Source organism: Medicago truncatula, chromosome 8, assembly GCF_003473485.1.
Source record: "Medicago truncatula cultivar Jemalong A17 chromosome 8, MtrunA17r5.0-ANR, whole genome shotgun sequence".
Lineage (NCBI taxonomy): Eukaryota > Viridiplantae > Streptophyta > Magnoliopsida > Fabales > Fabaceae > Medicago > Medicago truncatula.
The window spans coordinates 23,614,671-23,627,190 of NC_053049.1; the positions used below are offsets into that span (position 1 = coordinate 23,614,671).

Here is a 12,520-nt window from a genome sequence, read left to right on the forward strand (position 1 = left end):
TTTCACATGATTATAATGAAATTCAATTTGCACTGTCTACCTTTATTATTGGATTTTATTTTCTACATTTTTCTAATTCTAACCAAACCATATGTTCTATTTAATAATTGCTGTTTTCCATCGAAATTAAGAGTAATGTGTCAATGTCCTCACATTCCAAATGTTGTCTTTGTTTCTTTTGCCCTCATCCATAAATAGTATCTTTTACTTTCACTTTCAGATTTTGACTCAAGTCACAAGGAAAAGGAGAAGAAAAGAAAATCAATGGAAATTTTAACTTCTATTGTTGAAAAAATAACAGAATACACGGTTGTGCCAATTGGACGCCAAGCAAGTTACTTGATATTCTACAAAGGTAACTTCAAGACGTTAAAGGATCATGTTGAAGACCTTGAAGCTGCAAGAGATAGAATAAACCATGACCTTGAAAGTGAAATGCAAAATGGTAAATTAATTGAAAAAGATGTTATGAATTGGTTGGATAAAGTGAACGAGGTCATTGAAAAGGGGAATGGGCTTCAAAACGATCCTCGCCGTGCCAATGTTAGGTGCTCAGCATGGTCGTTCCCCAACTTGATTTTACGTCATCAACTTAGTAGGAAAGCCACAAAAATTGCAGCAGATGTTGTTCAAGTTCAAAGAAAGGAGAATTTTAAGCGATTTAGCTACCATCCCCCTCTAGATTTAGTAGCCTCCTCCTCCTCAACAAGAGATGGTGAAAAGTATGACACAAGGGAGTCGCTTAAGGAGGACATTCTGAAGGCTTTAGCAGATCTTACTTCACGCAACATTGGGGTCTGTGGGTTGGGTGGAGCGGGGAAGACCACTCTGGTGGAGAAAGTTGCTCAAATAGCCAAGGAACATAAGTTGTTCGATAGAGTTGTTAAGGCTGAAGTATCAAAAAATCCAGACATTAAAATAATTCAAGGGGAGATTGCAGATTTCTTGGGTCTGTGATTCGAAGGGGAGACTATTCTTGGCAGAGCAGAACGCCTAAGACAAAGAATCAAGATGGAGAAAAGTATCATTATCATTCTAGATAACTTATGGAGCATACTTGATTTGGAAATAGTAGGGATTCCATTTGGCAATGAACATAATGGTTGCAAATTGTTGATGACAAGTAGAGATCAGGAAGTGTTGCTTCAAATGGATGTTCCAAAGGATTTCACTTTCAAAGTTCAACTTATGAGTGAAAACGAGACATGGAGAATGTTTCAATTTATGGCAGGGGATGTGGTTAAAGATAGCAATTTCAAAGATCTACCATTTAAAGTGGCCAGAAAATGTGCAGGTTTGCCTCTTAGGGTAGTGGCAGTAGCGCGTGCAATGAAAAATAAGAGAGATGTTTAGTCTTGGAAAGATGCATTAACGAAATTACAAAGTAATGATGATACAGAGATGGACCGGGCAACTAATTTTGCTTTGGAATTGAGTTACTACTTCTTAGAGAGTGATGAAATGAGGGATCTCTTCTTTCTTTTTGCATTACTGTTAGGTCAAAATATAGAGTACTTTCTCAAAGTTGCAATGGGGTTGGACATATTGAAGCATATTAATGCAATGGACGATGCAAGAAACAGACTTTACACAATAATCAAATCTTTGGAGGCGAAATGTCTTTTGCTTGAAGTTAAAACAGACGGAAATATCCAAATGCATGACATTGTTCGTGATTTTGCTATCTTAGTAGCACGTAGGGACAAACATGTACTTCTAAGAGAACAATCTGATAAGGAATGGTCAGACAAGGATTTTTTTGACAGGTGCACGCAGATCTTTCTATATAGGTGTGATATGCACAAGCTTCCTCAAACAAATGACAGTCCAAATATTAAGCTTTTCTCTTTGTTAAATAGAAATTCTTCATTGGAAATCCCTGATACTTTTTTTGTGGGAATGAAAAGCCTTAGAGTGCTAGACTTAACGCACTTGAACTTGTTATCATTACCCACATCGTTTCGGTTCCTAACAGAACTTCAAACATTGTGTTTGGATGTTTGCATTTTGGAAAATACGGATGCAATAGAAGATTTGCAAAATTTAAAAATTCTTAGACTCTATAAATCCTCAATGATCAAGTTGCCAAGAGAAGTAGGGAGATTGACTCAATTAAGAATGCTTGATTTGAGTCATTCAGGAATAGAAGTGGTCCCACCAAACATCATATCAAGTTTGACTAAATTGGAGGAGTTGTACATAGGAAATACCTCTATAAATTGGCAAGATGTGAATTTAACAGTTCAAAATGAAAATGCTAGCATTGCCGAGCTTCAAAAACTACCCAAATTGACAGCTCTAGAATTACAAATTCGTGAGGCTTGGATGTTGCCAAGGGACTTGCAATTGATGTTTGAGAAGCTGGAAAGATATAAAATAGCTATTGGGGATGTATGGTACTGGTCTGACATTAAGAATGGAGCCTTAAAAACATTGATGCTCAAACTTGGTATAAACATACATTTGGAGCATGGAATTAAAGCATTGATTAAGGGTGTTGAGAATTTGTACTTGGATGATGTAGATGGAATTCAAAATGTGCTTCCTCGCCTAAATAGAGAAGGATTTACATTGCTGAAACATCTCCATGTCCAAAATAATACTTACTTGAATCACATTGTTGACAATAAAGAGAGAAATCAAATCCATGCGTCCTTTCCCATCTTGGAAACACTAGTACTTCTTAATCTTAGAAACTTGGAGCATATATGTCATGGTCAACCTTCAGTTGCTTCTTTTGGAAGTCTCAGTGTTATCAAAGTAAAAAATTGCGTCCAGTTAAAGTATCTTTTCTCCTTTACAATGGTTAAAGGACTTTCTCACCTTTGTAAGATTGAAGTTTGTGAGTGCAATTCTTTGAAGGAGATAGTGTTCAGAGAAAACAATTCAAGTGCTAATAATGATATCACTGATGAAAAAATCGAGTTTCTTCAATTGCGTTCTTTGACTTTAGAACATTTGGAGACACTTGATAATTTCGCCTCTGATTATTTGACACATCATAGAAGTAAGGAAAAGTATCAAGGTCTAGAGCCTTGTGCTTATACTACACCATTTTTTAATAATGCTCAGGTATGTAATTTTGTTTTTAACTTCTTTTGATACAAATGATATAATTTTTAATTGTGTGATATGTACAAACAGATTAATTAATGAATAAATTGGTACGTTTAGTGAAAAAACAATTGAGTAAAAAAAGAGTAAATGAACTAGAAAAACTTTTTTTTTTTTTTGAAGGAAAACTGGAAAAGCTAATAGCAGCATTATATCGTCATTTAATAAATGATAAGAATATTAACAATTACATCTTGCTCAAGATTTTCAAAGTTAAAAGTTAGTGTTTATACGTAAGAAATATTTAGATATATTTTTGTATTTGATGACTTCATATGGTTTCATAGTTGGTACTTTTTAAATTAAACTATTATTGTTATATAAGAATCCAACTTTGTAGTCTGCTTATACATTGTACTAAAGTTCAATTAGGAATATAAATCAATCTTAAAGTGACTATCACATTGTACATCAATATTCTTGTGCTGTATTGCACATCATCTCTTAAATTTTCTCTATGGGTTTCTCTAATTTCACAGTAATCAATGCAAATATTTTGGACCTTTTTTACCTCGTTTTGATTAATTATGGACCTAACATTATTAAATGTTTAGAAAGCATGTACTCGCTCCGTATCTTTTTATTTCAGTAATTTACAAAAATTACGGGTATTAAAAAAATTTATTTGAGTAATAAATTTGTCTAAAATGTATGTGATTATTACTAGATTATCTTTAATTAAAGATATATTTAAGGTTAACTTTTCATATATTCAGACAAATTGATAATATTAATAAGGTGATGCCTTCAGTAATGATTTCTGTTAATTTGTTTTTATGTAGGTTGCATTTCCTAATTTGGATGCCCTTACATTGAGCTCACTTCTCAATTTGAATCAAATTTGGGATGACAATCATCAATCAATGTGCAACTTGACTAGCTTGATTGTGGATAATTGTGTTGGATTGAAGTATTTATTCTCCTCTACTTTGGTTGAAAGTTTTATGAACCTCAAACACCTTGAAATAAGTAACTGTCATATGATGGAGGAGATAATAGCTAAAAATGACGGAAACAATGCACTGAAAGAGGTATGATAATTCTATTATTGGGAGCATCCAATTAATTTTAAATAATTATTTATACTGATGGTGGTTATTCATGATTTCATAGGTTCATTTTTTGAAATTAGAGAAAATCATACTGAAGGATATGGACAACTTGAAGACAATATGGCATCACCAATTTGAAACATCGAAGATGTTGGAAGTGAACAATTGTAAGAAAATTGTGGTGGTTTTTCCATCTTCACTACAAAACACATAATGAGCTTGAGAAGTTGGAGGTTAAAAATTGTGCTTTAGTTGAAGAGATATTTGAATTGACTTTCAATCAAAATAACAGGGAAGAGGTTATGACACAATTGAAAGAGGTTACTCTGGATGTACTGTTCAAGTTGAAAAAGATATGGAGTGAAGATCCTCAAGGGATTCTTAGTTTTCAAAATCTAATAAATGTACAATTGAAGGGGTGTGCAAGCTTGGAGTATCTGTTAACACTCTCTGCAGCCACTCGTTGCTCACATCTCAAGGAACTTTGGATAAGAGATCGTTACAACATGAAGCAAATTGTTGCAGAGGAGCTCCCATATTCTAATCGTAAGACTAAATCTGCTAATATTCTTTATCATATTCATTGTTCAGCAAAGCATTCATACTTGTGCAATAGTGACAGAAAATAATAGATGATGAAGAATAAGGCATCTACTTACTTGCAATAGTGACAGAAAATTACCCCAATCTCTTTCTTTTTATTAACTTATACTACCACCTGAACTAAGTTTATTTGCAAGCTGCATCGCTTATGGGGCTAAAAGATTTCTTGTTTCGTTAGTTTCAAGTAATAAGTTTTCTAGAAGGTTTAACAGGTCTGATATAAGAAAAAGATTCCAGGTTCAATCTTAAATACAATGAGAAGAGTTTTGAATCAGTCTTACGATGTTTCTATTGATCAAAGAGCTGAAAAATTGCAGCTTAAAGTTTTTGTTTTTGTTTTGAGAAATTGCATATTAAAGTTTTAAGTTGAAGATTGTTATCTTCAACTTTGTTGTCTATATAATATGTCTTTTTCATATAAAGTTAGTATAACATTGGCAATGTCATCTTATAATATGTTCCTCAAGAGATACTATACTTCACTTCAATTTCTTCATGTTTATATCTAATAAGCATAAAAGTTGTGTTTACGAGAATTGGTTTTGCCATCCAAAAAGGTCTAGCGCCGCAGCTTGTTGCCCGCTTGCCTTCTATTCAAGTGTAAATAACTTATATATGTGTATGGTGATTTTCCGGAGTGGACAACCATAAGCATAAGCATTTTGTTACAGTCTTATTTTACTGTGTAACCTGAGTTTTGAAAACTAAAGTTCTAATAATATGGGAGAATAAGGCTAGTATAGAAAGAAATTAAATAACAGAATGCATCAAATATATAAGACACTTCATTGGAAAAGAAATTCCATAAATTCATCATCCAAAATCCCATGCTTCTGCAATTCCAGCGAAATGCGACACTAATGAAAACAAACTGTTGTGTAAGAGTTAATGGTAGAGTGGTTAGTAGCATTGGACAAGATGACACACATTAGGAATTAGCTCATTATAGGAGGAGATAATATGATTTTGTGAAGCCTTCAATATTATTGACATTGCATCTCAAAGGCTTGAATACAATTTCACCCATATAAGTCTATTTATAGGTGCTTGAAGCTGTTTCTAGAACTAGAATAATCTAGGCCTTTGTTTGCCTTATCTGCACAAGATTATTATAGATGTTTCTAGGCTTTAACTTAACCTAGACATTAATAGAACAATCTAGAAACATGTAACAACTTTATGTTATTCTTGTTTTCTCTAATGTATTCTAGAAATATCTAGAAATGTGCATCATATTTCAACACTCCTCCTTGATGCATATTTCGAAAACTTCAAATGTAGTACTTAGTTGCTCAAACATAGATTTGTGCTATCATCCCCTCCTGCATTGAAACTCTTCGTAGTTGATCAATTTGACAGGTGTTACCTCCACCATGATAGAAAATTTGTGACATCTATTGCCATAATATTTGTTATTGGTCTTCTTGTCGGTCTTGAAGACTTCTGCATAGACCATTCATGCTCCTTAGGTACTCTTGTAATTTTCCTTGTTGGTCTTGTTAAAGACATCTAACAAGGACCACTTTTGCTGCTTAGTTGCATATGAATCTCCTTGTCGACATTGTTGAAAATTTCTGACAGGGAGCATTCCTGCTTCATAATTGCGTGTGAGTCTCTTTGTCACTCTTGTAGTAGATTCTTGAGAGGGACTCATTCTTGCTCTTAGTAGTTACATTTTTATTCATAGGATTGTACTCAAGTTGAGCACTAGAGGTCGCATGTCTCAATTTTTATTCTAGATTTCTGCCATTGAATGCTAGTGTTGAGCTTAGACAAAGAGAACCTATTTTGCTGACAAAGTGTGAAGATCATCAACCTCTTCAGTGTCCAAAGTAAGATCCTCGCCTTTAGAATCTAGATAGGCTATACTCTCTCGAATGTCGTTGATTCGAGCATCTAAATTCCGAGTATGATTATGATGCCAATCTTTAAGGTTGTTTCTGACCATTTTTTATTTTTCCTTAAGCACATAGCCTCCCCATCTTGACACCTGAAATGAATTCCATTTATCCTTGACAAATAGATGATAACCCGGAAGATCAGCCCAACATTTCAACATATGATGCAAGCGAGGCCCCCAATTTCCCTCGTCAATCGTTAACATTATAGGACAACGATCGGATAGACCTCGAAAGAGAGCTCTTTGAATCATATTAGGCCATTTAATACACCAACTTTCAGAAACTAAGAATCTGTCTATTCGGCTCATGGATGCCCCATCGCCTCGGAACCAGGTAAAAATTCTGCCACGTAATGGTCAATCGAAGAGAGTATTACCATCAACGAACTGATTGAATGGAGTAAAATCCTCATGAGTTTGACCCATGCTCGACTTTTGCGTTCAAGAAGGGATCTAATAGCGTTGAAGTCTCCGCAAACACACCAATTGTCTTCTTTGTTATTATTAATAATGTCACCCAAATGTAACCACAGAGCTTGCCTACCAATGGAATCACATGGTGCATACACATTGGCAATAAAAAACTCACAACCACTTTTGACAAAGCGACCGTGAATAATAAGTGAACTAGCCAACATCCTGCTGTCCCACACCTCCACTTCCGAGGTATCCCATAGAGTTAAAATACTGCCTGAAACTCCAACAGATGGCCTAACAGAGAATCCAAAAGCAGCAGAACCCCACAGAGAGGTACAAAGTCATCAATATTTTCGAGTTTAGTTTCTTGAATACACAGAACCCAAGGTTGATGAGACCGAACCAACTTCAAAACATCCTTCTGCTTCTCCAAACCACCCAGACCACAATCATTATATGAGATAATATGCATAAAAACGAAAAAAAAAACACCCCAAAAACCACACCACAACAAAACTAACGGTCTTTCAAATTGGCTATATGCCTAGCCTGGTTGTCAATTTTTTCTTCTTGTAACGTTTAAGTAACTGAATCAATACATGACGGTCTTCAGCATGCATTCTAGCAATACGCTTTAAGCTTAAAAAAGATGGGTCACGATGATGAGAATTAGTGTTGCACCTACCTTTTAAAGCTGCAGAACGGTTAGATGGTTAAAGTTTCGGAGTTGGAGAATTAATTGTGTTGTCAGCCGATTTGATGTGGTTATTGATCCATTTAGTGCTCTACGGTCCAGTGATGGGCGGTTGTATTTGTCACGACCCAAATTCACAATCGTGACCGGCGCACGAACTAGAACATCCTAGTCCAGCAAGCCTATTGACGACACTTGGCAACTATAATTTAAACAATATTTACATATTTGTATATCTCAAATAAAACATTCCTAGACTCCAAATAGCTGCAGATACTCTGATTCAACATATACATAAACAAAAGAGACATCCATCAAAGAAGCCTACCAAAAAGAGTGACACGGCTGAACTTTGAGTCTACTAGCAGCTTCCTACTTAGCTGCTTGAAAATCTGAAAAAAATAGAAAATAAAAGAGTAAGTCACAAGGACTTAGTGAGAGACAACAACCACTACCAACTAGAAGGGAAACACACAAGGGCACGATTTTTTACTTTTCTCAAATATAATTTTTAATTTACAAGGCTAGTAACTGTATAAAAATATAATAAATTCACAATCAAATGTACCATGAAAATTCATAAAACTTCGTAATTTTATCAAACCAAATAAGACTATCAAATTTCAATGTCGTCAAGAGGTGAAACTAAATCCACAACTTTAAAGAAAATATATAAATCGATTATAATGAAAAGGAATCGAGATAATCAAATTCACATAGAATATAAAAATCGGGCTTAATGAAATGGAATCAAAATAATCACTTCAAAGAAAATATAAAATCATATTCAATTTCATAATACCAAAATAATCAACTTTAAATAAAGTATAGAAATCTAACTTTGGTGAAAATAATCAAACGGTGAATCGAGAACTAGCTCCATCTCGTTGATAGCCCTCTCCTCCTAATGGTGGCCTTTCCATGGGGCGGCTCCATCTAACGGATAACTCTTTTCTCTCGACTCAAAACAAAGTGTAAAACATTTTCAATTAGGGAGTTTACCTCTCATTGATAGCCCTCTCCTCCTAATGGTGGCCTTTCCATAGGGGCGGCTCCATCTAACGGGGTAATTCTACCTAATTGAAATCACATACTAGGTGCACCTAGGTCGTCGTCATTATAACCGTAATTTTCAAAACACCATTCTTAAAACACAATGCCAAAACCATATTTCACAACATAACGAAACTTATTTCAAGATATGTATCATCAAAACTCAACCGAAAATCTACTACTTATAATCGTAAGTAAATCCAAATTCAAATCCAATTCAAAATCCAAATCGTGTAATAATTAATATCAAAGCCTTTCAAAGACGCATATTTCAAAACCACATTTCACAACATATCAAAACTACTATGAAAATACATACAATCAAATTCTGCATTTCAATCCCTCTACTTTATAAATCGCAAGTAAGATCCAAATCCAAATAGAGCGCATATTAATATCGAAAGTTTCCAAAAACATATATTTCAAACCATATTTCCCATATCTCCAAAACACATGTCATAATATATGCAACCAAATCTCAATTTCAACCATTGGCCCAACAAATCATAGATAAATTCAAACAGAGAACATAATAATATCGATGACTTTAAACATGAGCATCATTGAGAAGAAAAAGTTCAAAGGGTGTGTTCCCCATTTTTTTTATAAACACTTTAACATAGAAAATTATCAAAATATCAATAATATTAATAGGGAAAATATGCGATAATGATCGTTATCAACTCACAGTTATGACGAATCAACTATGTTTGATCTCCAACCACTCCTAGAGAAGCATGTGAAGCATCCAATATCATATATGAACATCAATGATATTTTCTTAAGATTTAGAAACTCACTACACTACTTCTCTAACCACCGATAACCATAAGATCCCTTAATCTATACTCCAATTTCTAAACAAACTTACGTAATGACTAAAAATGCTTAATTGAGCTAGGAATTGTGTATTTACCTCTAAGAATCTCAATAAGCAACTACCAATGGGTGGGTACTCATCTCCTTCCATAAAACACAAATCCTATCTCAAAAATACTAGGCTAAACTGCACTTTTCGCCCCCCATGTTTTAAAATGTTGCAATTTTGGCCCTCTATTAAAAAAATAGCAATTTTGGCCCCTTTCATCCAAAAATTGCTGAGAAGACGCCACGTGTCCCAAAAAAGGGGCTATAATCGCAACTTTTTGTAAAGATATGGGGTCAAAAAGCATGTTTCCCTTATGTTAGGAGGTCAAAAGAGCATATTTCCCTAAGGGGTCACTTTTGCCATTTTTTTTAATAGGGGGTCAAAATCGCAACATTTTAAAACTTAGAGGGCGAAAAGTAAAGTTTAGCCAAAATACTACCCAATAGCACTTTATGAGGTTGGTTTGCCAAGTTGTACCATTTTACTCATGCTTGCATGATTCAATAAAAGAATTTGTTGATTTGAATGGGAAAAACAAAGAAAACGTGTGATGAAAGATGAAGTAGAATTGGAAGCTAAAGAAATGGCTGGAAGGTTCGAGAGAGAGAAAAGAACAGGTAAATGGGTGGGGTGTGCTTACTTAAGTTTATATATTATTCTATTATTTTATTTTTTTTTAAAAAAATTCCTAAAACGGTGCGTTTCAGTATTTTTTCTGCCGAAGAAGGATTAGTGGAAATAACATGGGTGGTGAGGTGAGAGGATTTGGGCAATATAGGAGAGCCAACCAAATGAAGAGATAATGGTAAAGTAACGTGAGCATGATTTTGTGATTGGTTTGGTGGCACTTTATCAAGACATCCTGCAGTAGAAGAGTTAGAAGTAGATACAAGGTTTGATAACTGGACATCCCTTGGCAAGTGGTGGTAGCTTTGACTCCAAAGAAGCGTTATGAATTAAGGAGTCAATGATATGTTCATGTTCAGGTACTTCATCCAGATTTGAAAATTTTGAAGTTGAGTCCGATTCAAGATCCTCAAAACAAACATCAGGCGAGAGACCGAGCTCTAATTCATCGACAATTTTAACTTTACATAGCTTGTCATCAAGTTGATTTCCTCCAAAGTAGTGATAGAAATAAGGATTCGAGCAAATTCTAATCGTTAAAGATTTGCAGTGCTCAAATCAATTTTTAAAAGTCAACCAAACATCGAAGAGGCATAAGTTGAAAAATTGAGTGGTCCAAGCATGCAAAGGGATGTCATATAGTCGCAACTATGCCCCCCTTTCATATTTTAATTCATCATTCTTGGACCAAGGAAAAAGGCCCGATAAGAATAAATTAAAGAATTCAGACACATCCGTAGTAACAGTCATGATATTTTCCATGCCGGAGCAAGTCAGGAACACATTATCAGCACCCATTGGTATAACTCTGACATTCTCAAACCCCACATCTTTAATTTTCTGCTGGACTAAAAAAACATGCTCTCCATTCAAGACTCTTGCAATAGCCCTCCATACTCGCCCACTCAAAAACTTGTTTATCAGATGAAAATTTTCGGACATACTTCTTCCCCCAAAAAACATTTGCAGAATTATTCAATTTCCAACAATAACATCAGCAAAAGAGGCACCTATCTCATAATTCGCAGCTTCAACATTAACCACATGTTTTTGCCATTAGCGATTTCTAGTCTAACTCATTCACACTCAGACTGACTAGCACGGTCTTCTTCTTTCACCAACTCAAATACCTCTTTCCTTAAACGAGAAATAGATATCTTGTCTTGTAATTTTTCAACTCCCTCAATAATATTTTTTTTTCTCCCTCAATATGATTCTTAACATGCTTACTTTTTCCTCCCTCGTAATGGTTATTACTAACACCACTAAACCTATCGAAACGTGTAATGTTAGCCCAAACCTTAAGATGACCAAAGACAACATTGTTTAGAGCCTTATTTAATTTAGCAACATCTCTAACATGAGTCAAACGTACGAAACCAAACAATTGACCTCTTTTATTTCTAAAATGTGAAACAAAAAGATTCGTTAAGATACCGCAGACCTCAAACCCTTGTCTCGTATTCAGATAATGAATATGATCAGGTATATTGGTAAAATAGAAAGTAGCCATTGTCAGAATACCTTGAGAACCAGCAAACTTCTTTGAGGAATGACGCAGATGTTACTTGTAACACCCCGTTTTCCCAATATACAAATTTCATAAACAATTATCAGAGTAAAAACCATAAACGGGATATCACATAGAAACGTAATCCAAAAACAGTTAAATAATAATTTAACCTTCACAATATCTTTGACATAGCAGCGGAATATTTAATTCAAAAATCATAAATCAGTTTGGCACGTAGGCCCCATCAAATATCTCAAATGAGTTAAATCAACTTAACAAAACATATCAATTGTTCAACATCATAAAACATAAATATGATAGTCACGTAAGAGAATGAAGCATGCATAATCATAAAGCCCCATCCCGTTACGTATCAGAGCGACCTAGACGACACAGTGAAGGCAAGGCCACTCACGACGGAAACAGCACACTAAGCTCGGTCACCTGCACGTTACCCACGGTCGAGGTAACATTCAAACAGAAGGGGTGAGATTTCATAACAGAATAACATTAATCAATGTAATTGAGAATCATAAATTAACATCATAATCATTCCATTATTAACTTTGCATAATTGCTAAACAGTTACCACGTAATCGTATATCCATTAATTAGGAATAGCATAACATAATCAATAAACACATATCACGTAATCACATATTCAATCATTATCAACAAG

At 34.6% G+C, this 12,520-nt stretch overlaps 1 protein-coding gene, 1 long non-coding RNA gene and 1 other non-coding gene across 3 annotated transcripts; 2 read left to right on the forward strand and 1 right to left on the reverse strand.

Moving 5' to 3' along the window:
* Window positions 1-1,011: 1,011 nt before the first annotated feature.
* LOC120575822 (disease resistance protein At4g27190) lies at window positions 1,012-3,153 on the forward strand. The gene is made up of 3 exons (XM_039829058.1): window positions 1,012-1,294; window positions 1,400-3,072; window positions 3,145-3,153. The coding sequence occupies exons 1-3, from the start codon at window positions 1,012-1,014 to the stop codon at window positions 3,151-3,153; spliced, it is 1,965 nt and encodes a 654-aa protein (XP_039684992.1).
* A 755-nt stretch (window positions 3,154-3,908) lies between these two features.
* LOC25481024 (uncharacterized) lies at window positions 3,909-4,363 on the forward strand. The gene is made up of 2 exons (XR_005643373.1): window positions 3,909-4,145; window positions 4,228-4,363. It is a non-coding gene; the product is annotated as an uncharacterized protein (transcript).
* A 3,625-nt stretch (window positions 4,364-7,988) lies between these two features.
* LOC112418075 (uncharacterized) lies at window positions 7,989-10,370 on the reverse strand. The gene is made up of 3 exons (XR_003008368.2): window positions 10,138-10,370; window positions 9,522-9,829; window positions 7,989-8,172 (listed from the first exon to the last, which is right to left on the reverse strand). It is a non-coding gene; the product is annotated as an uncharacterized lncRNA (long non-coding RNA).
* Between the last annotated feature and the right edge of the window lie 2,150 nt (window positions 10,371-12,520).

Coding starts and splice junctions, on each gene's coding strand:
- LOC120575822 (XM_039829058.1), top strand. CDS start 1,012: ATGGAGAAAAGTATCATTATCATTCTAGATAACTTATGGAGCATACTT. Junction 1,295..1,399: donor AGTGGCCAGAAAATGTGCAG/GTTTGCCTCTTA, acceptor ATGATGATACAG/AGATGGACCGGGCAACTAAT.